Raw genomic sequence first — 24,380 nt, forward strand, 5'->3', positions numbered from 1 at the left:
ATTTCTAACAGAGAGGCAAATCATAGGTTTATATTAATGTGCTAATTCTGATACTTTATCATTTCTATAGCAACATCTTACACTGGGACTTGTATAGGAGAGGCACTCCACCTAAACGTGTGTAATCTGTTATACAGTGATGTTTTCTGTGAAGGGACATTTATTTCACATTTTTGAAAGGACTAACATTCAGAGGTATAGCTGAGAGACTGCAGAATTCAGAGCCAATTTGTGCTTTCTTGTCAAGATGATAATCTGCATTTTACTTGTGTTATAACCTCCAAGAGAAGCTGGTAAGGATACATCTGTTTACAGCTGCTATCAAGTAAGTCATAACAGGAAGGAACTTATAATGTGTAGTGGACTGTTCACAACATTAACGATAAATGTATAAAATGTTCGTTAATTAATTAAAAAAATACAGCTATTGGGAAATATTGTAACTGGAAAAGAAAAACAAAATTCAGCATCACACCACCTTCTTGTTGATTATTTTAAAACACTCACAATGTGTTTTATTCCTAACTTAAAGGTTATATGCGTTTATGACCCAGTTAGTGGTGTGTGTGTGTGTGTTTTCTGTCCTTTTTCTCTTCCAGGCTCAGGTTGATGCGATTGGTGTTGAGGCTTGTTTCTGATGGCTGATTTAACTGCAGTCCTTCCACTTAGATGGTTTGCATCTCCTCGAGATTTGCTTATTGTTTAGTTTGACCTTGCTTTTACAAAACTTCAAGTTTATTTGCATGCGTGACTGACTGACACCTCCGATAACTGATGTTATGATTCTGTTATTCCCATTTTTTAAGACATTTATTTGTGTTAAAAAATTTCAGATCTAGTTTACCCAGCTGTATTACATTTCCTTTATGTTGCATCTTAAAGCCAGGTCTAACATAGTAATGGAAATATTTAAATGTTGTATAACTGATGTAGTGAGAAAGTAAAATGTATACTTGTGCAATGGTCAGAACAGAGGGTGCAGCTAACCAAGGTCAACTGAAAAAATTAAAGTATGCTTAGACACAAACAAAAGTAAGTAGCCAATGAATGTTTTTGTTACCTTATAATGAGTGTTTTTTCCCCCCAAATCTCTGGTTTAGAAAGATATCTATAATAAACTATGAGTATAAGTGTAATGAATGAGCAAGGCCTTTCCGTTCTAAGATTTCTTGGAGAGCGATGGGTCTTGTTACCTAGCAGTACAATAAAACTAACCTTTTTTTTTTTTTTTTTTTTTTTTTTTTTTTTATCCTTGCCCTTGTCTACCAGTGTACTACAGTCTATGAGTGAACATCACTGTGGTTGGTATGGCTGAAATTTACACACTTTCATTTTATGATAATGTCAAAGAAGTGCATGATAATGGGTAGAATCTAATGCCTTCTGTTCCTGAATTTCATACTTTGCTCCTATGGAAATGTAAAACTCCTTGAATGCTAATTTTTCTACTCTCTGCTACTCTATGCATGCTCCATTAAAGAAACTGGCCAAATGTCAGGAATCTTTATAGAATTAATGGACTGTAGATAAAAAGCAACCAGGTCATACAATCCCCAATACAGAACCGTTTAGACATATTAATTCTCTGTAATCCCTGAGCAAACCTTGACTCACTGGTCACTGGTTCACCTGCAGACACAGCTTTTAAAACCTGCTTCTGTCATAAATGCCTGTCCTTTTTCATACACTCGTTGACTGAGGCAGACATATTGAATGTTAAAGCTCAGTGTTCACAAATGCCACAGTCTCCTAAGAGCATTGCAGCACAAAGATCATTGTTAAATGGTAGAGCGAGGATCATGGTGAACACACTTTCTCACTATGTTAAGATGATCTTAACTTTGCAATGCTTTTAGGAAAGTCAGCCTTGATTTCTATGGGATGGAGCTGGGGGGATGTCTGGGATTATGTTTCTTATAATACTCAGAGGCAATACTTGAGCATTTTGTGTCAGTGCCATCTCACATAAACCACTAAATAACCAATTACCTAGAAGGCTAAGCTTGTTAGTTAATAGGCCATAATATCAAAAACAATGTTTCTTTTTCAATTAACTTCTCTCAGCAATGCATTATCGATATCTGATGAAAATATGATGAAATAACTGAAATGGCAACCACTGGTATATTTATAGTTGAAGCCAAAATAAATCTCCTAACAATATTGATGAAATACTAATCTATATTTATAATTATACCCATCCTGGTCTGTATACTTAAACAATGCTGAAATCTATGATTAAACACGCTCAATCTAAGTTTTTCTTTCTTTTTTTAAGAATATCGACTGATATGTTATTGCAAGCAAAATATTGCTGTGGCTGTGGCCCCTTCTCCCATATGGATTGCTGCAAATTTCTACATGGTACTGACATCGCTGAAGCACTGACATACTAATCAGTACTGCAGCATGCAATTTGGGAACACGCATTTGACAAAGTCACAAAAGAACTTTTTATTGTGTGCATCGACGTGACCACGTTACTGAATGTTAAGTAAAATACTTAGACCTCTCTTGCACTCTGTGGTGCTCAATTTCTGGAATCTGAACTTTTTTTTTTTATCTTTCAGCCCACTGGACATGATGTGTCTGTCCTCTTGCTTTGCAGTGCTGAACATCTCTGAAGCTAGGTGGGTGACATGAGCTGGCTAGACAATATTGAGAATAAAAGTGCATTGTGCATTATAAACATATTGCAGTTTCTACATGATATTACACTGCCACAATATCTAGTGATGTTTATCACAGATTATATCATATTACCAGTCCTGCTATCTGTTATTCACATTGCGTAGGAGATCTGCAAAAACATCAGAGTACAGTTACAACAGTTATCACTCAAACATTAGCCCCAATGAAAAAAGATGAATCTGGAATGTTTTGATCTAAGCAGTATTAGTAAACTAATATGCGGAACCTGCAGCCTCTTCCACAAACTACTTCTTATATTGTCTTTTGTCTCACTAAGAGATGTTCACATGGGATCCCTTACATTCTGACAAGGTAAATGGATAATATTTTCAGTTTCTAATGCGAAATCAAATTTACCCCATTTTTTTCCTAATCCCCACCCTCTACTTAGGTATCTCTTATCAACCAGGAAGGCTTCCTCTGAGGCTCGTAAAGCCAGCTGACCAAATCTATTTGAACTGCTCATGCAACGACTGCTGTGATAGAGAAGAGAAAGTGAGTATGCCACTCCTCTCTCCCTCCCTCCTTAAGAACACAGCCAGCTCATGTCATTGAGATTCGAACCCATGGTGATGGGTCAACAAGGTGAACGCTTTTTCTGTTGTATCAGTCAGGAGCCTATCAGTGTATGCTTGACTTTAGATAACATGCACAGGTTTTGGATTTATATCTGGTCCCTAACTGGGCCATCAAAAAATTGTCTTCTGAAGCCATTCTTTTATTGACTTGGATTTGTGCTTGGGGTCATTGTCATGCTGTGAGGTGAAATCATTCACTTTCAGCTGTCTAACAGAGGCGTTTAGCTTTCATGGCAAAATAGACTGGAAATCAAGATTTACTCCATCATGAATACAGCCCCAGTCCAAGCTGAAGAGATGCTGTCATCACCATGCTTCTCTGTGGTTATGAAATTTTCCTTCAGTAAAAACATGTCTTTTGGCATACAAGATATTTTTGTATCAGAACAAAAGTTCTACATTATGAATTATGAAAGTTTTCATCCTTTTGTCAATTTTGGATGGATTTTTTGGTATTTCTTTTGTACTCCTCTCACGATTGATACCTTCAGATCCTGGACATGCTCTGTAAGCTCTTTGTGGAGACTCAAGGCACAAAGCAGGGTACACCCTGAAAAGGATGCCAGTCTATCACAGGGCACAATCGCACAAACACTCACACACCCAGAACAAGTTGGAGATGCCAATCAGCCTACAACGCATGTGTTTGGACTTTGAGAGGAAACCGGAGAACCCAGAGGAAATCCCTGGGGCACAGGGAGAACTCCATACACAGAGACAGAGGCAGGAATTGAACCCTAACCCTGGTGGTGTGAGGTAATCGTGCTAACCACTAAGCCACCATGCCCCCTGACAGGATTTATCTTGGTTTATTTTTTACACTCAAAACCTGCAATTTTTACAGGGGTATGTAAACTTTTTTCTATCCACTGTCTTCAAAGCCTTTTTGGGGGAAAAACAAAAACAAACAAACAAAAAAACGAACAACGTTTTTAACCCAAAACTATTAAAATAGGCATCAAATACTGTTAATGATGATAATCGTTATAAAATGATTAAATATAAGGGTTTTTTTCTGCTATGTTTTTTGCTCTCCTCTTTTATCTGGCACTCTCCTGCTCAACAATGAGCATCGACAGAGAAATGTCGGCCATGAGGACATTTGACACCTGATTTTTGAAAGGATAATGATGAAATTGTTGAAAATTCTGTATTGTTTATTTTACTGTACACTACTACATAATAATTAATAAATCCAGCATCCAGCTCCAGTTTTCACATTTGCTGCAGTTTCCAACTCCCTTACTGACCTTAATTCTGAAACGGGACCAAATGCTACCAGTTCTGGATGATTACATAGTTTATCACAATATTTTGAAATGGAAAAGGGAAAAATTAGGGAGGAAAAACTCAACATCGCAGAAACCTAGTGGAGACCAAATCTGTGTTCTCTGTGTATTCTGACTTGTCTAATTTGAGATCTCATCTGTGTATTTTGTTCTCTGGCGTGTCGTTTAGTTAACAAGCTAAAGTTAGCCAGCTGGCTCGCTACAATCAGCTCTATATGAAGCCAGATGTCTTTCAAACAGCGTAGTATAATGAAGCATGACATCTAAAACAACGTATGATTTGTGTGTCCAAAAACTCCTGCCAAATCCGGCTTGACTGTAAATTCCTAGGACCGCAAAGAAAACTCACAGTAACTCAGGAACACCATTTATTCCCCCTTTATCCCAATAATAATGCTTTTAATTATCCTACACACTGCAGCTTTAATGCTACAATGAGTCAGAAACACACTTTGGACAAGACTGCGTTTAAGTTGTTTCTGTATTATTTAAATTCTATAATCATGCTGCACATTTGTAACTCTAGCACTTTTTATTAAAAACAAAACAAATCCCATTTGCTCTGCCTCCTTATCACAATTTGTTGTTTTGTTTGCAACTATTTAATTGTTAAATGATGTATTATTAAGAATATGCTATTTCATGCATTTGTTCATAATGTAATTATAGTGTTTTTGGCACAGCTGTGAGGTCGATATTTGTGGTGACCATTTTGAACATAATTAATTCTCAGCTAATGCAATAAACTGAATAGGGCTAAACATGTTTAGTTTAAATGAGGTACTACAAGAATTAATTTCAAGGCAGTTTACTAATGCAGTTGCTAAACTATAGTAATAAAACTCCTAATAAAGCAGACTTAGTATATAACTACCTGTGAAGCAGGGTCCTTTCACAAATTGAAACACATTCATTATAAAAGTGTCTTGCGCCATCACGTGGTATAAAAATGTCATTACACGCTAAGATTACAAAATAAATATCCTGTATAGACAGGTCATTTTAATAAAAAATAATACGAATTTACTTTTTTAATTAATCCCAAGAATAGTAATTGTCTACAGAAACTTTAATAAGACTTTCACCAGTTTAGAGATTTTGGAATTATTCTTGTAATTTAGTGAGCTGCAGGAACAATGCATGAATTGTTCTCCAGTCATTATTATAAACAGAATGACAAAACTGGTCACATGACCTTAAAGGACAATCAGTGACATGCAATGAGACACTTATTATATAAAACTAATGATGATTCCTGTCCAAGTACCATAATATAAACTCATCTCAATAGACTAAATACCTATATCAGAATGAGGTTTACTTGGCCAAGTATATTTTGCACAGAAAAATATATAAAAACAGTTTAGTTTAGTTTACAGGAGCATATAACAAAGAACAGTACAGTAGTTCCCTTATGCCATTCAGTTATACTCACAAATACAAACATGGAGACAAACACACTTGCTATAACTGGCTCTAAATCATCATGCTCTGATCTGATCAATTCAGATCTGGATACTAGGGCTGTAACTAACGATTATTTTCATATTCATATAATTGGGCAATTATTTTTTCGATTAATTGATAAATCGGATAAAAACACCACATTTTAAAATACCATTTTATTTTTATTTCAAATTAAATTTACACATTGGGTGTTACAAATATGAACTTAAAACTAAACCTTAACACTACCACAATGTTTTTTCTAGCTTTTAAGAAGAAAACTTTTGACCTTTTAAAACTTAAACCACAAACTGTTTGTGTTTCTTAAAGAGGCAGAACTACTAGACTACCAAGTTATGATCCATTCAGTCTTCCAGAAATATTACATTGCATTATTTTTAATTGGTAACAAATACTGATTAAAAAGAAATATTGTTTATTTATTTTGATCAAACTGTTTTAATTGGACAGTACTTAACGGTCTTACACTACAACTAATTTACCGCTGTCTATCATCTACATTGTGAATGGGGAGTAACGCAGTGCTCTTTACACAATAAACACAGGACACTGTAAGCATGCAGATAAAGCATTCAGACAGAATAAAGCATTCAGACAGAATAAAGCATTCAGACAGAATAAAGCATTCGGACAGAATAAAGCATTCACACAGAACGTATGTTTGTGTTTACAAATACAAGACTCGGTGTTTAGGAATGGTTTTAAAAAGCGCAGTACAGAAGGCCAAGGTCTCAGGATGTGCCATGAAGTTGCCATGACAACCTGCTACTGTAAACGAAGCTTGCAACGCTTGCCCCGCCTCTGGGGCCTTCTGATTGGTCCAATGTTCTGTGAGTGACTTGAAATCATTTGAACGTGAGACGCGCGACGGGCTGCAAAAGATGCACGCGCAGCGGTCAAAGACATTCGTATATCGCATTCATTGAAAAATAATGGAAAAGGAATTAGGAATAAAACACGTTCTGTGTGAATGACCCACACATTAAGCACACAAATATGTGATTCCCGAATGCTTCCGTTTTATGTGCTCGTTCATCATTGTCGTGTTTCCGTGTCACTGAAGATCCGCTTTGTAAAGTTTGCAAGTTACAACATTTGGCGCGGAATTTAATATGCATTTCATAGCATTTCATATTAAATATATATATATATATATATATATATATATATATATATATATATATATATATATATATATATATATATATATATATATAGTCCAGTTCAGTCCAGTTATATAGTCCAGTTATACACATATATATATATATATATATATATATATATATATATATATATATATATATATATATATATATATATATATATATACATATATACTATACTATATACACATATACTATACTATATATATATATATATATATATATATATATATATATATATATATATATATATATATATATATATATATATATATATATATAGTCCAGTTCAAATGATCATGTTATGCCTATTTGTTTATGCTCAGAAAATAACAGTGCTACATACAGAACTAAAAGCGACAGCATCATCACATCTAAGCTAAGATGCGAACCAAGGAACCAAATAATAAGCCAATAAAACTGGAATTTCTTGATCAATGCTAATAGCAATCCAGCTAGGCCAGGACCGAGTGTAGCTGATTGAAATGAACATTTGCTTCAAATAAAATAACATTTATGATGTTGTCTCATTCTGGGTAGATTACACAAAATCAAAATGTAATAGGAAACCTATTTGAACACATGACTCCAGGCATTTGAAAATTTCTGAGAGCCTGATTTAAAAACAGACCCCTTGTGACTTTTCTGAAACCTTAAATCAAGTCAACTTGACTTGCCCTACATTACAGATTAAACCTGAATAGATTGCCGCATTTTAAAACGTAATTAGATGTTAAGTTATAAGATCACGTAAACACTGATTGTGTATAAACAACACCACTGCACTGACTTCAGAGAGAAAAGAGGCTACCAACATGTTAATGACTACATCATTCTAAGTCATAGGGTTTGTAGAAACAATTTTAGGAACTAGTATGTATAAAATGCACAGAACATGAATGAGCTTAATTTGTAGGACTGATTTGAGTAGTTTTTATCTTTACACATCTAATTTCCCGCACTGATAGATTAAGTGAAGTGATGCTTGTCCTTGTCCTAGCTATTTCGAGTCTGTTATTGAAGAGGTTTGCTGAGTTATAAGTTACATTATATGGCCAAAATTATGTGGAATAGAATGTTTTTGTATGCTGTAGCATTACAATTTCAACACACGTGTGTATTATGATCAAGCCTTCTCGTGTTAGAAAAACAGACTTTTAATGTAACAGTGCAAACAATTTTAAAAAAATTGTAAAGAAGCCCTTTTCCTTGAACCTTGTTCATAAGTATAACCTGCACAGGACAGGATTATGATTATTATGAAAATATAACATTTATTTATAAATGATTGCAAAGCAAGGCCCCATCTTATTGTATAGTGAACTATACAAAAATAAGCTTTGAACACTATATAAAAAAAGCAAAGACTAGAGGATAATAAATTTATATTATCAAGCAAGCATCATCTTATATGATTTGATCATTTTCATATTAAGAAATTTTAGAGTGACTGTGCAAGTGGTTCAATAGATTGAAAGAGAAAACAACAATTTAACAAAAAACAAACAAAACAACAAAACAAAACAACAAAACGTTGTCTCACTGCTAAAACCTTAGCTCCCAAAGTTACTACTCTTCCAGCATGTCTAAATATGCAGAGCAACCGGCACACAGATGTTACAGAATATACTTAGTTTACAAGTAACTCATGCATATAAATACTTAAGGGGAAAACACAGCTCTGTGTTACAATTACAGTGAATATGTCATACAGCATAACACTACACAAGCAGAAGCAACACATGACAGCTGTTGTCACTTATGCATTAAGTAATTTTTACCTGAAATGAACAACAAAGACAAGATACAATGAGGCAAGCTGCACATTTTTAGGGAAATGGTAAAATAATATGTACTCACCTAGCAGGCTGAAAACTGTGTTCACACAAACCCGGCAAGACCTTCACGTTAACACAGAAGCATGTGCGCTGCCATATTGCAGCCACGAAACTACAATAAACCTTGAGAGACTGCCTCCTAACGGAGAGGAAGAAGAACTACATGCACCCTAGTGGAGATACTGTGCAGTATAGTGCACTACGCAGGATGTAGAAGGCAATAGGTACTGAAAGGCTGTTTGTTAGTTTATTTTCTCAATTCTAAAGCTATTGAAGTATTGAAAGGTATTGCACACACCAGACCATAACACCCACATGTAGTTCTTCCCCAAAAGCTGGAAGCACATACTTGTTTAGAAGGCTTTATATACTGCAGTATTACAATTCGTCTTCACTGGAGCTAAGAGCTTGAGCCCAAACTTGTTCCAGCATAACAGTGCCTCTCTGCACAAAGGAAAGTCTAATAAAGACATGGTTTTCCATGGTTGGAGTCGAAGACATAACACATTTTTATCTTCAACTTAAACAAGTAAACTATTCATTCTATGGAAATAATATCATGCGAATGATATTCTCTCAGATTGTGAAATAGACCCTCTGCTCCACATGGGATCAACTTCTAGTATTTGAGAATGTTGAATTATATGGTGAGGCTAGTGAGCTGAGGGATGACCTTCCAATTATTGTCATCAAGATCTAGGACCAAGACAGTATGGTAAGCAAGTCAGTGCTGACAAGGTACATTTTGATACATTTGTAGAGTAAAGCTGATTTCATGGGGAGGATATTTGCAAAGCCAATAACTAAGCGAACTAAGTGAGCATTACAGGCCACCACGATTTCCTCCTCAAATAGAATACTACCAGATGTACCGTGGAAATGCTTACAGCTTTTGAACTACTGTAGGTAATAAGTCTATATTACTGTATTAATATACCTGACAGATTTATAAGATTGTATTAATGCAAATAAAGGTCATTAAAATAATACAATTTGCAACACATGTTTTAGATTGGGCTGATACTAGGGCTGAAGCAAACGATTATTTTCATAATCGAATAATCGGGCGATTATTGTTTTGATTAATCGATAAATCGGATAAAAACACCACGTTTTTAAATACCTTTTTATTTTTTTATTTCTAATTAAATTTACACATTGGGTGTTACAAATATGAACTTAAAACTAAACATTTACACTACCACAATGTTTTTTTAAGCAGAAAACTTTTGACCTTTTAAAACTTAAACCACAAACTGTTTGTGTTTCTTAAAGAGGCAGAACTACTAGACTACCAAGTTATGATCCATTCAGTCTTCCAGAAATATTACATGCATTATTTTTAATTGGTAAATAATGATTAAAACGAAATATTGTGAATGGGGAGTAACGCAGTGCTCTTTACACAATAAACACCGGACACTGTAAGCATGCAGATAAAGCATTGAAACAGAATAAAGCATTCAGACAGAATAAAGCATTCAGACAGAATAAAGCATTCACACAGAACGTATGTTTGTGTTTACAAATACAAGACTCGGTGTTTAGGAATGGTTTTAAAAAGCGCAGTACAGAAGGCCAAGGTCTCAGGATGTGCCATGAAGTTGCCATGACAACCTGCTACTGTAAACGAAGCTTGCAACGCTTGCCCCGCCTCTGGGGCCTTCTGATTGGTCCAATGTTCTGTGAGTGACATTGATGAGCTGCGCAGCTTGGAAAAGTTGAAATCATTTGAACATGAGACGCGCGACGGGCTACAAAAGATGCACGCGCAGCGGTCAGACATTCGTATATCGCATTCATTAAAAATAACGGAAAAGGAATTAGGAATAAAACACGTTCTGTGTGAATGACCCACACATTAAGCACACAAATGTGTGATTCCCGCATGCTTTCGTTTTATGTGCTCGTTCATCATTGTCGTGTTTCCGTGTCACTGAAGATCCACTTTGCAAGTTACATCGTCCAATCATATGTACCCATGCTTTACAGAGTACTTTAGTAATTATGATTCTTTAAGCAGTCACAACCTGTTGTGTTCTTTTTTTTAAAAGAACTCCGACAAACTTATTCACATATTTTTATTAAACATCAAACTCTTTTTGCTTCTGAAGGAGCTCTATCATGCTCCTTGACATGTAGGGTCTCTGCAGAGTCCCGTCACTGCGCTCCAGATCATCCACTAAAGAAAGAACAAAACATGAGACCATTCCACTGAAGCGAAAATGACACTTTTTAAAAAAATTTTTTTTTACATAAGTTGTAAATAGGATCTTCTAGCCTTTTGCTGTTAGACTGAATCAAACACAATAATGGACAAATATATGTGTGTTCAACGATCAGATGAAGTATGTGTCTTCTAAGTGCTACTTACTGACACAGATGGTGAACGTGTCCACACCCATGCTGTAGACACTGAAGCAGCCGAGAGCAATGAAGTAGGATCCAACCATCAAGATCTTTAACAAAGAGAAAAAAGTTTGTACCACTGTAAAATCTAACCTTTATTCTATTGTATATGTTTGTTTGTGTGTGCTGCTTGGTGGATGTGGTAGAACCTACAAGAATAGGCAGCCAGTAATAGTGTAGCAACTCTGCCTGGTAGATGTCTGCCGACACTCTGATTTCTCCAGAGAAGAAGCAGAAAGCCAAAACACCTTAAAGGACATAGGAACAAAATCTTAGTCTGTTGATCATTTCCAGCACAGGTCTGTATTTGTAATATGATGTTGTAATGTGACATTGTGTTTCACACCTATTGCTCCAACCACCAACAGTCTTGCGAAGAACAGCAGCAAGTCCGTAACTTGGTCCACCACCAGTACTCTGTGAATCATAATGTGTTAAATACTATGAAAACAAATCAAGTACATTAAAGTCATTCATCAAAAGTGAATTCAAGCTCTGATTTGGCACACAATGCACACACAAATACACTCACACACGGTAAATCAAATGAAACATGTGAAAGATTCTTTGTGACAGCTTACCGGTCCTTGTTCCTTCCCCAGAGCATGCAGGCATTCCTAGATGACGTGAAGAAGTTGTCTCCGTAGATCGCGATCTGTATAATAACCACAAGCACATATAAATCCATATGATTAGTCAAGTTGTACACTTGTTACTTGCCAACCCATAATAAACATTAATAATGTAACATATAGCTATATAAGATTGTCACAAATGTTGGAGGTAACATTAAGGTGACAGAAGAGGTATTAAGTGATCATTGGGGACATGTGATTTGGACATGTGATGTGCTGGGGCTGATGGGTAATGCAATTTAGAATTGATTGTGGCCACAACCATGACAAAGGCATATTCATGTACAGTATACACCATTTAAATTCATGGTATACCTTAGTTGTCTGAATTAAACAATACATTTGCTACAATGAAATAATTAATAACTACGTTTTTGTGAATTAATTACTGACCATTATGTAGGCATTCCTGTTAAAATATTTAATGACGGTATCCAAGACGTAGAAGCATAATCTCAGCATGATCACCAGTGGACAACAGCACCAACTGCATCTCTGTCCACCTGGGAGAACCACAGAGTAATAATTATTAGTCTCATAAATCAGCAACATGAAATACACATACACTAAGAATAAAGTGGCATAAAGGAGTAGGGAGAAGAGGACTGAAAATATATATATATTTTTTACCTTTGGTCACATTTTTAAGATATTGCAGCACAGTCCTGATGCCCTGGAACATGGTAACAAAGACAGCACCAAACGCCAAGGAGCCAGTATGGTACCTTCAGAAAGCAAAGTTACAGGGATTAATACAGGACGTGAGCAAAGTAGAAATGAGACCAGAGAGGAATATACCATACCGTAATGTCTGGAACAGGGCTTTGGAGAGAGTAGATCGGGCAATGTCCTGTGGTTTACTCAATGACCAATAATAGGCACTGAAGGTTCTGGCTAGTGTGCACTGGCTCAATGTGATAATAAAATGAAGACACCAGAAACATGCCAGGAAATTATAGATCTGGAAATATTTGGCATTTCTCTGGAAAAACCCGTCTTCCTCATCATATTTAGCGAAGACACAGCGCACAGGACATTTGGGGTAGTCTGAAGCCTTGAAAGACTAAACAGAAAAATAAAATTAGAGGGGCAAAAAGAGGAAGACAAAACAGGGTGCACAATGTGAGCAGGAAATCCAAATGAATCACTATTACAAATCAGCACCTATAACTGTAATGTGAATCTCATACTGTTATGCTTGAAATGGCCATTTACCTTTTCTGTGTATGAACCTATTCATTTGATTGATGTGTGTGTGTGTGTGTGTGTGTCACTGACCTCTGGGACACATGTTTGATTGCCTGTGATGGCATCACATTCTGGATTTGATGAATTCAGTGCAACTTTGTAGTACACTGGCAGTCCAGAAGTAGCCAGATTTCTAAGGTAATTGTCAAGGGCACAGCTCTCATACACTAGTGATGCAAACATATTTTTTAGGTATTTTTATAGTTTTAAATGTATTACTTATTCACTGTTCAGTACTGAATTACAGGAGGTACAGAAATGATGGGTGTGGGCAGAAAGGATACATGCTAGTCACTGCGCAGAAGCTCAGACAGAGTGTGACCAGCAGAAATGTGACCAACGGAAATGCCATTACAGAGACCATGGCACCCATTGCCCTGCACACAACACAAAGCACAAAAGTCAACAATGGCCTAAATCTATATCTTAAAGACAAAATATACTTCTTGATTGATTAGATAAATGCCGATAACAGAAAGGTTGGTTTGTATTATTTTCTGTGCTGAAAAATACTTACTTGCTACACTGCTCCATCATTGCCAAAGCTTTCACAAATCCTTTTCTTAAACATGACACAAACAGCATCAACAGGATGAACTCCAGCAGGGACACAATCACCACTGTAACATACACATCAGATCAAACATTATTTTCTGTTCAAGACAATGCAGTAAAGGCAGAATTTGTTTCTTATTTGAATTAACTGCCATTAACTGTTGCATGTTTGACTCCATGTCACTTTACAGTTTGGGATAAAGAAGCAGGAAGTACTCACACAAAGCCAGCCAGATCTCCTTCACTTGAAGGATGTCTGACATTGTGGATTGAAGACTGAGGTCACTCAGCATGAGCTGTGAGTTTATTATTGCCTGGTACCCCTGGTAGCACTGGTAAATGCCTAAGACAGAGAGCGCAGACACTTTAGTCACTCAGTTATTGATTCTCTCACATGCAGGACTTGCAAGCATGTGAGTAAATCAGTATCAGCAGTATGTCAGAATCAGTGTTTAAGAAAATCAGAAACCTACCATATGCTCCCACTGATAGAACACCGACGAGAAGCAGCACGACCACCACTGACATGCAGAATCGCATCAGCAGAATAACCACCATACTTACCACCAATGTAATCACCAGACCTCTGAGAGAGACAGAGAAATTTATACATGTTTTAAATGTATAAAATGTTTTACATTTTTTAATTCTTTTTTTAATGCATAAGATCATTGCCACTGATATGAAATTTGCTTACAGTATTATCCAATACCACGTAAAGGCAAGGTCTTCAATGATCTTGACTTTTATGGATTTCGCATTAAATCCCGAATGGAGACCTCTGCAAACACAAGTCATTTATATCAGTCAGTACAAGACATTTATTTTAAAAATAAATAAATAAATAACAGATATTGTGTGTGTGTGTGTGTGTGTGTGTGTGTGTGTGTGTGTGTGTGTGCATGTGTGTGCGTGTGTTGTTACCTTGTAGCATCCATTATGTTCTTCAGTGTTTTTTCATCTAAAGTTAATCCAGGGACACTGAAGTCTGATGGAATGCTCTTTGGGTCAAAACTTGGCAAACATTTTCCCTGAACTAGAGAAAGTGAGAAATCATTAAAGAACAAAACACAGGGTGAGTGATCATCATCTATTTGGCATGTACATGGTCCATACCTTTTTTGGTTGGCATATAATATGCTGGGCACAGATCTTTGTTCAGGATCTCTTGCACTGTCTGTGAAAGAATTTGTATTAAAATCTGCAGCAGAACAATTTCATGCAGAATATTACAAAGAGAGATTTATAAAGAGCTAACTATCCAGCTTACCAGTGTGGTCCGAGCAAGGTCCAAACTAGGGTCACAAAACTCCTGTTGGAAGAATTCACTTGGTTTTGCCCCTGCAATGAATGCTTTAGGGGGCAAAAACCAAAATGCAGAGGGGCAGTTCTTGACGCACACCTACACACACACACAGAGCAAAAGTAATAGTTACAGGCCCTATAAAGGAATATGTTTTGGTGGTTATATGTTACAATATCTACAGCAACTTCACAGCATCACAGGGCATAAGAAAGATTGAAACTGCACAACCTTGTGATAAACGCTTGTGTGCTGGAAAGAGCTGCATATCTACTACATATAGCCTATTAACCTTTGTCTTTATATAGGTAAAAATATGTGAAAGTGTGTAAACATACTTGGGTTGTTGGACACTGAAGGCCCTTGAACGTTGCAGCTGTTACATTGGCTGCAGAGGCACACTTCAGCACATCAAAATAAAACACGTTGGGTTTGTCACTGAGAAGGAAAAGATACAAAAATACAAATGAGGCTTAGCACCCACACATAAATCTGATTAACATGTTTTAATTGTTTTGTGTTTAAATTGTTCTGTTTTACTTATATAATAGGAAATACACCAATTGTTCACTTTATTAGGAACACCTGTACACCTCTGTCTCTAGAGTTTACATAGCAAAAAAAAACTTCTGCTGTTGTATCTTATCCAACTCAAGGTCTGCTGTGTTGTGTGTTCTGAGATGCTTTTCTGATCACCAAATTTAGAAAGAATGCTTATTTGAGTCACTATAGTTTCAAGCCAGTCTGGTCATTCTCCTCTGATCAGTTATCTGAAGTACTCAAACCAGTCATTTTGTCACTAAAAAGCATGCCATGGTTAAAATCACAGAGAACACACTTCTTCCCCATTCTGCTCTTTGATCTGAACATTAAATGAAACTCTTGACCTGTATCTGCATGATTTTATGCATTGGGCTGTTGCTACATGATTGGCTGATTAGATGAATGTGCAGGTGTAGAGCTGTTCCTAATAAAATAGATAGGTGAATGTATAGCTGTAAATATCTATAGGTTATGTGTGTATCCCAGAGGCTTACACGTTGGGTCCAATTCCGCAGAATCCTCCAGCAGAGTTCTGCTCATTTATAATATATTGGGGGTTTCCATAAAGCCAAGCTGTTGAAAATTAGTCAAGATAAAAAAATTACAAATCCTGACCATTTTAATACACATAAAGCATTTCAGGCTCGGTGTTGATAGAAAGCAGTAGTAAATGTATTATTTTATCTTACCAGCCCCCCCAAGAATAACATATCCAACCATCGCCGCAAAGAAAATAATACAGCACAAGACATCAGTACATGCCCTAAAAGAAAAAAATAATAATAATGCATTAGTGTTCACAACTTCGTCTGTTCATGAGGCAAAATTATAGCTACAGATTATTAAAATGATTTCTATTGTCTTAATTTAACATTTTTATACAGGTCTTACAGGTCTTGTGTCTGATGTGGATTGATGATTGAATTTTGTTTTCTAAAGTAAACATTATGTAAAATGGTGAGTTCAGGCTTTACCTTTTCTGAACAGGGCCACTGAATGTCGGGTCATATGGGGCAGGTTCCCCTGAAAGAGAAAAAATCAATGATTTATTTAGCAGCATTTTAGAGCTTCTAAAACTATTTCTAAAAAGCAGTAAGAGCAGTATGGGGTCAAATTCTAAAAACTACAAAAACTACAAACTATAACCAAGTTTCACATTGTGAGACAGTTGAACTGTCAGGAGATACTGGGACAGTTCCCTGCCAGGCCAGCAGGTGGCAGGTGTTTCTCTATAGCATGCTTTATGTCGATTTTTCCCTCGTGTCTTGTGGCACGTCCTTCCAATTGTTCCCATTTACCGCTTCCCATTTCCCCTAATGTCCTACCCTTTATATATCAGACATTTTGGAACTACCTTCGCTGTTGTGTATTCCAGGTATCTATCTGATAATCATGTTTTCGTTACTCGTGTTTTATATGTTTATGTTCACGTCTGTTGTCGCGTTAGTTTTGTTTTATGTTAATAAAGTACTGCTTGGTTTTAAATCCTGCTTATGGGTCTGACTACCGATGAGATTCGGGTTCAATCCCCGCTTCAGGCGGCGTCTCCCGACCGTTACATAGATTTTTCTTTCAGACTCAAATAAATAAATAAATAAATAAATAAATAAATAAATAAATAACACTTACCGTAGTCGCTGTTTTCTTCTTTATTCATCATCATTTTCATCTTCTCTGTATTTGTACTATGAAACTGAAACATATGTGTAAAACTTATAAGTTTTATATAAATCGCTTACAAAGTTTTAATGCAGAATAATAACTATAAATAACGTGAAATAACGTTTCAGTGCCTAATAATAACAATAATAATTGTCCTGACCTACCAGATAAATGAGTTTTTTTTTGTAAATTGCTCAAGAAGCGCTGAATACAAACTACACTGTTTGCAGTCGAGTAAAGAATGACCGATCAACCGATCAACAGAACTAGAATCAGAACCAGAATCAGGATGACGTCACGCCACGCGTAAAGGTGACGTGTGTGCGTGCGCGCGCGTACCTTACATTAAATATATACTGAGCAAAATATAAAAATGGTACTCAGGAGGCATATACACTAAACATTATGACACCAGACCATCATATATATATATATATATATATATATATATATATATATATATATATATATATATATATATATATATAGAAAAACACTCTGGTCATTGAGTATTTAGGGAGTAAAGCAGCTTCATCTGATGCATTCACTGTGTCTGACAGATCCCTGGACAAATCTAAACTCATGAATCTCTGCGATGCTTTTTGTTCACTGACAGTGCACGTGTCCATGCACAAGCTTACCATAAGGCCCTGGTGGCATACACCATGTTTAGTGAAATTTGGGGGTGTTATACTGAAAAACAGATTTAAACACCCCAACACAGTTTCTGTGTTCTCAGTTGTCCACCTGGTGGCCCTGAGGTGCTCTGACCTTCGTTGCTGCTTGCAGCTATATTTAGTAGGGGTAGTAGTGTTGATGTTTTCTGTTGTTTCTGATGTTCCTGTTGTTTGTATTGTCTTACAGTTGCTTTGGCAACATACACGCATTAAAAAATCATGCCGATAATGCTGTTAATTTGTTAGTAATACATAACTGGTATCAATACTACACCAGTGGATCCACTGTGCAATATATCCAATGTGTCAGAAAGGTCTGAGTTATGTCTGCTTTGTGTTTTATATATATATGCAGGCCAGTCATGTTCCTCCACACCAGACTCACTCATCCATGTCTTTATGGACCTTGCTTTGTGCACTGGTGTGCAGTCATGTTGGAACAGGAAGGGGTCATCCCCAAACTCTTCCCACAAAGTTGGAAGCATGAAATTGTCCAAAATGTCTTGGTATGGTGAAGCATTAAGAGTTCCTTTCACTGGAACTAAGGGGCCAAGCCCAACCCCTGAATTCAGTGATTTGGAGGGGTGCCAGCACCACTAATCCATTTTAAAGTGTAATAAAGTATTAATAACGTTGACGTTAATTTTAATCATCATTTCTTTTCTTTATTCTTAATTATTCTAAATATAAATATGTAAAATGTTTATATTTACATTTGTTTAAAAAAATCTCAGCATGCAAAGCCTTTAATTGCCTGAAGAGGGCATAGAAACACAAGATATCTCTGTTTTTTGTGGTTGGAGGAGGAGGGGGGTCAAAACAAAACAAAAAATCAGCTAGAAATCTATCATATTTAATCATTCATTCATCTACAGTAACTTCTTTGTCCTGGTCAGTGTTGCAGTGAAGCTGGAAGGTACTGCACAGATCATTTACTTTCCTCACACAAGACAAATGTGCACAATATACATTTCCCCTCAGAGGTACTCATAAGGTGCTGAATATAGTAGGTCTAATACTGTACTGTTAACCAGCATATTATGAATAAATATCTTATAGCAAATACTTTAGTGACTGCTATGAATTAATCAGTAAATACAGTGAAAATCATAGGAAAGGTATATATGTACTCTAGCTGTACTCTAGATGTATGGATTGTAGCTCCGGGCCCACTGATATATCCTCAAAGAGATTTAGAGAAATTTATTTTTAAGAAAACTTCTATCACTTTCACAGGAAAATAATATATATACAGACATTTTTAAGGCAAATCTTTAAGTAGACCACTCCAATGTCATGCCCTTGTACTGTGGAATTTATTGTTTATTCAAAGTTTTGTTTCCTGCGGCTTGTCTGAACAGAGCGATCCCCATTTTTACTATACCATGTGGAAAAATATTTCGGTCCACACGAAAGGTTCACTATCTAACACTACTCTGTTAACATGTTGTAATTATCTGACTCCTAACTCCACATTGACCCGACAGCTCAGCTTGTGCAAGACTCTAACTAAAGAAGACGAATTCATGCAGACTGGATGACTGCAGATACGAGGTTTTATTTGCAGTCAGCGCTGATACAAGAATTGAGGTGCTCACGCATGATCATCCCAACAACCTCTAAAATGGCGTCTCAATACACAGTCCTTTTATACATTTTTCTTATGTATGTATGTCTTTCTCACATGTTCTCACGCTAACACCTCTTTGCTGAGAAAGTCCCACCTATTTTTCTTTTGGAACATTAGGTTCTTTTTGGACACCATTATCTTTTAATTTGTAACTTTTCCACATACCATTATAATCAAATTTTCAAGGATTATTGTATAAAAAATATGGGCGTTTTCGCCCTTATCAGTAGGACTTTATCCAGCTCACTTTCATCAAACAGCTCATTTGAACACAGAGGACAGCATGGGTAAGTTCTCAGGGCCATGGCTCCATTGTTGTTGCTTAAATTTAATTATCATTATTCTTCTTATTAAATTTTTGTACTAGCCGTTCCCTTGTGTATCTTTCTGCATATTTAATCCTAGATATTTCTCCTGGAACTATCATTGCCATTCAAAGCGCCCTATATGAGCTCAGGGACGAGATCTATCCCTCTCGAGGTGTCAACACACTCATATCTTGGCACGATGACCCTGGGCACATCCCCAACCCTGGCTGCTTTGATTTTGACACTCCTGTCCGAGTTGTCCCCACTGCTGAGAAGGCCTGCCAGACTGACGCCATCAACACTGCCACTCGCTTTTCACAGGCCGTGCAGACTACATACAAAGCTAACAAACGCAGCCAGGCTTCTCGACCTGCATATCGTGTTAAACCTTATGTTGTCAAACCCAAACGATCTAATCAATAAATGATACCTGATAACTCAATCATGGTGTCCCCTGGTTATTTTACACAAGTTCAAACAAGAATCCATTCATATACACTCTTAAGTATAAAATTATTTCCCACAACCACTAGTGACTAAAAAGTTGTTTCAGATTCCAGGATTTCTAAAGACTCACCAAGCTGAGACACTGAGCAAGGCCTTCAAGTCTCATTTGTAATAGCTTTGCATGAAAATTGCCTCCAAATAAACACACTTGTCAGTTTGTTTCTATGCCTAATTATTACACTTTTAGAGGGAAATAGATCTTCTAAATAAATAGAAATAGATAGGTGTTTTGGATAAATTAGGGTTCTTAGCATCCTAAAATGGTTCAATTACAAGTTTTCTGATGTTTTCCTGATGCCTGAAAATTCTGAACACTTTAACAAAACAAAACACAAATTCATAAACATGCTGACATGAAGTCAAAGCAGAATGCTAGGTCCTTAACGAACATCACCTGCTCATTGCTGATTGGACACAGCCTATGACCGTTACAATGAAGAAGACTTGCACTTTTTCATTGCAACATAAAGGCTTAACGCAAAGTTACGTATTGCTTTAATCTAAATACCTGGCTTCCTTTAGTTGGGGTTTCAGCATACACATGCTAAAATTAATGGTGTCAATATGACCACATATGGAAAAATTACTTCATATGAATGCCCTGGTGAAAAATAAAATTAAGATAAATTGCGTAAATTAAGATTTTACTGTAAACATCTTCCACCTTTCTGTTTTAAATAGTCTCTCAGACTGATACATGCTTTAGCCAAGGTCTTTCAGGAAGGACTTACCCTTTCTGTTTCTGTAAGATGTAGATTTAAACAAGTGCTCTTTAAAGAAAAACCTCAGCAGTGTGCATCTAATTTTTCTACTACACTATTTAATATTATCCTTCTCTTTTCTTTTTTACTTGTCCCTCATGTCCTCTTAGCTCATCTGATCAGTCCTCTTTCTACTTTTCCCTTCAATGGGTCTGTCTGTAGTTTCTGTCATTATGATGTCTGCCTAGATGAAAGACCCACTTAGATGGAGATCTGTCCAGGGAATATAAGAGCCACAGCTAAGGTGCATTAGTAACCACACAGATGTACATTTTGTACAACGGTAGCTGTGGTGTTATTTTGCTGATTACTGCATATGTAATGAGACAGGATCTCATCAGTTAATGAATTAGTCTGTGATTAGTGAATATCTTTCACCTGCTCCTAGTTGTTTCAGTGCAGAATCTTTAAAAGAAAACAAAAGCTATAAATGCTGTATTGCAGTTTTAGCTTATAATGTGTGCTAATCCTTCTGTGCATGTATGTGTGTGTATGTGTCTGTGGCACTGCTCTGTCTCTTTGGCTTTTTGTTAAGAGCTGTGTCACATGGAAGCAGGCCTGCAACAGAAGATAAAGGCTGAATAGGGAGGCCACCTTCCTCCAGCCGCTGCCTTAAAGTGACCTTTCCTATTGAACATGTTCAATCTCATTGACGTTAACAGCATGGGAAAAAGAATGACTTAGAGCTGACCTCTTTGTGATTTAACTGGTGGAGTGAAATGATCCCAGTTGGATCACAGAGCATGGTTAGGTGTCCAGTTTCTGTAACAGAACTAGAAACTGTCCTAATATCACAGGAGAATGAATGGTATGATATGGAATGAAATGCAGTCATGAACTCTTACTGTAGCATAATCCAGTAGGAATTGGTGGCAGTTTATTAATTGCATCATACTGCTGCTAAATTAATAAATATGTGACAACTTTGGCTACATTTTTAGGACTTTAGGACACACACATTTCACTTTCAAGACAGTATGCACTAATTGTCTGTTTATCAGTGATCATCAAGCAGTGGTGTTGGCCTTCTTCTGGATCAGGCTCCATTCTGCTGGACCAAGAGCATACTGCAAGTTTCATCCAGCCATCATACAGATAGAGAGAAGAGACAGAGTGATGTGTGATGGAAGACAGAGCAGTTAGGGAGTGTGACAGAGGGAGACAGAGAGGTAAAGACCATATTGCTGTCTAGAGAAGAGCAGGGAGACATCAGCAACACTGGAGCAGCATGTCTCAAATGATGAGGTACACTTACAGTAGGGTGAGACACAAACAGGTAAAGAATTATACAAATACCTTAACCCTGTGTCTGTTATTTATTTTCTGTGCACCTTAAAGAAGGACATGTCTTTGTGTAATGTCAAATAATATTGGATATTAATGGTTCCATGTGGCTGAGTGGTTTTGTATTTGGGGGAAGAGTAACATCAGATTGGGACTGTGCTCTCCTAAGTAGTATAGCATACTACACACACACACACACACACACACAGAGTTGACCAGTGCTACAGACCTGTAAAAATAAGTAACAGTCTGTCAGGGTGGCTTGCTTGAAAAGCTTTAATTCCAAACAAAACATATCTAAAAAAAAGCACTTCTTTATTTAACTGTGTTTAATTATTTATTAGGTACAGTGAAGACACCAATTTGCTTAGTCATTAAAACACTTTCTCTCTCCTTTTAGTCACCTCTAATATAGTCACCATCATTACCCATTGGTCCATCTCCTGGAGGAGATTTTAGTTTTAAACTCTTCCTGTCTCTGCCTATTTTTGTGAAAGTTCCCCTTGTGCTACCAAAACTGGCATCAAGATGTCATCAGCAGATCTTTTAAATCCTGTTAGTTTTGAGGTGAGGCCTCCCCGGATCTGAATTTTGTCTAGCACATCCCACAGATGCTCAAATGGATTGAGATCTGAGGAATTTGGAGACCAACTCAACACTCTGAACACTTTGCCATATTCCTCAAACCATTCCTGAACAGTTTTTGCAGTGTGTCATGGTGCATTGTCCTACTGAAAGACTCTGCTACCATTAGGGAATACCACTGCCATGAAGGGGAGTTCTTATCTACATGTCTACAGCAATGCTTAGGTAGGTGCTATGGGTCAAAGTAACATCCACATGAATGTCAGGACCCGGAACAATTGCCCAGAGCATCACACTACAACCACTGGCTTGCTTTCTTCTCATAGTGCATCCTGGTGCCATCTCTTCCCCAGGTAAGTGATTCACATGCACCCAGCTGTCTCATGATGTAAAAGATAGCAGGATTCATCATACCAGGCCACTCTTCCACTGCTCTGTGGTTCAGTTCTGATGCTCATGTGACCATGGTCAGCAAGGTCAGCATGTGCTCTCTGACCAGTCTGCAGCTACACAGCCTCATATGCAGCAAGCTGCAATGTACTGTGTGTTCTGACATCTTTCGATCATAGCCAACATGAACTTTTTCAGCAATTGGTGCTACAGTAGCTCTTCTGTGGAAATGGACCAGTTGGGATAATCTTTACTACCCAACACTCTAAGCACATCAGTGAGACTTGGGAGTCCTGTCGCTAGTTTACTGGTTGTCCTTCCTTGGACCACTTTTGTTTTATAATAACCACTGCAATAAGCAACAAGAACTGCTGTTTTGGAATTGCTGGGACTCAGTCATCTAGCCATCACAATTCGGACCTAGTCAAAATAGTCAAAGTTGCTATTTTAAGATCCTTACACTTGCCTATTTTTCCTGCTTCTAAAATGTCAACTGACTCTTCACTTGCTGATAAGTGCCATTATAAAGCCATAATCAATCTTATTCACTTCAGCTGACAGTGTCTTTAATGTTATGTCCGCTATTTTTGAACGTGTCTTTTGCTCTTGCTCTTGGCACAACAAAAGAGGAGTATCTAACTAAACAGAAATTGAATATGGAGCATGTCTCTGAAGAACTGCATCCCTGCTAGTTGCGCCTCTGTGTGCTGTGAAATGAATGCAGGTATTTGGACTACTTTCTCTGAGGCGAACATTTAGGAGCTGTAGGATTTGTTCTATCTGAGTCATAGTTTGAACTGAAATTTAAATTCAGAATGTAAGTGATTTATCAGTTCTGCACTGCAGTGCTGGTTAGT

General features: G+C 36.9%; 2 protein-coding genes across 2 annotated transcripts in view; both read right to left on the minus strand.

Annotated features, from left to right (window-relative positions):
* The window catches only part of mrpl11 (mitochondrial ribosomal protein L11), a 40,475-nt gene extending 31,321 nt beyond the window's left edge, over positions 1 to 9,154 (minus strand). The window contains exon 1 of the mRNA XM_058396286.1: positions 9,049 to 9,154. The gene's annotated coding sequence lies outside the window, so the exon portion shown is untranslated. The remainder of the gene's footprint in view (positions 1 to 9,048) is intronic.
* Positions 9,155 to 11,090: 1,936 nt separating this feature from the next.
* On the minus strand, positions 11,091 to 17,382 carry LOC131357450 (choline transporter-like protein 4). Its single transcript, XM_058396423.1, has 22 exons — positions 17,349 to 17,382; positions 16,694 to 16,742; positions 16,409 to 16,482; positions 16,214 to 16,292; positions 15,515 to 15,614; positions 15,144 to 15,275; positions 14,990 to 15,050; positions 14,798 to 14,909; positions 14,571 to 14,654; positions 14,347 to 14,459; positions 14,094 to 14,216; positions 13,836 to 13,938; positions 13,603 to 13,695; positions 13,349 to 13,451; positions 12,874 to 13,133; positions 12,711 to 12,795; positions 12,464 to 12,565; positions 12,017 to 12,090; positions 11,782 to 11,852; positions 11,589 to 11,683; positions 11,401 to 11,485; positions 11,091 to 11,208 (listed from the first exon to the last, which is right to left on the minus strand). The coding sequence occupies exons 1-22, from the start codon at positions 17,380 to 17,382 to the stop codon at positions 11,111 to 11,113; spliced, it is 2,130 nt and encodes a 709-aa protein (XP_058252406.1). The 3' UTR covers positions 11,091 to 11,110.
* Between the last annotated feature and the right edge of the window lie 6,998 nt (positions 17,383 to 24,380).

Source organism: Hemibagrus wyckioides, linkage group LG08 (genome assembly GCF_019097595.1).
Source record: "Hemibagrus wyckioides isolate EC202008001 linkage group LG08, SWU_Hwy_1.0, whole genome shotgun sequence".
NCBI lineage: Eukaryota > Metazoa > Chordata > Actinopteri > Siluriformes > Bagridae > Hemibagrus > Hemibagrus wyckioides.

Excerpts from the sequence above, each read along its gene's own strand:
- LOC131357450 (XM_058396423.1), bottom strand. The coding sequence starts at position 17,382 with ATGATGATGAATAAAGAAGAAAACAGCGACTACG. Across the intron at positions 13,939-14,093 it reads GGAGATCTGGCTGGCTTTGT|TGGTGATTGTGTCCCTGCTG; the intron begins GTGAGTACTTCC and ends TGTATGTTACAG. Across the intron at positions 13,696-13,835 it reads ATGATGGAGCAGTGTAGCAA|GGCAATGGGTGCCATGGTCT; the intron begins GTAAGTATTTTT and ends TGTTGTGTGCAG.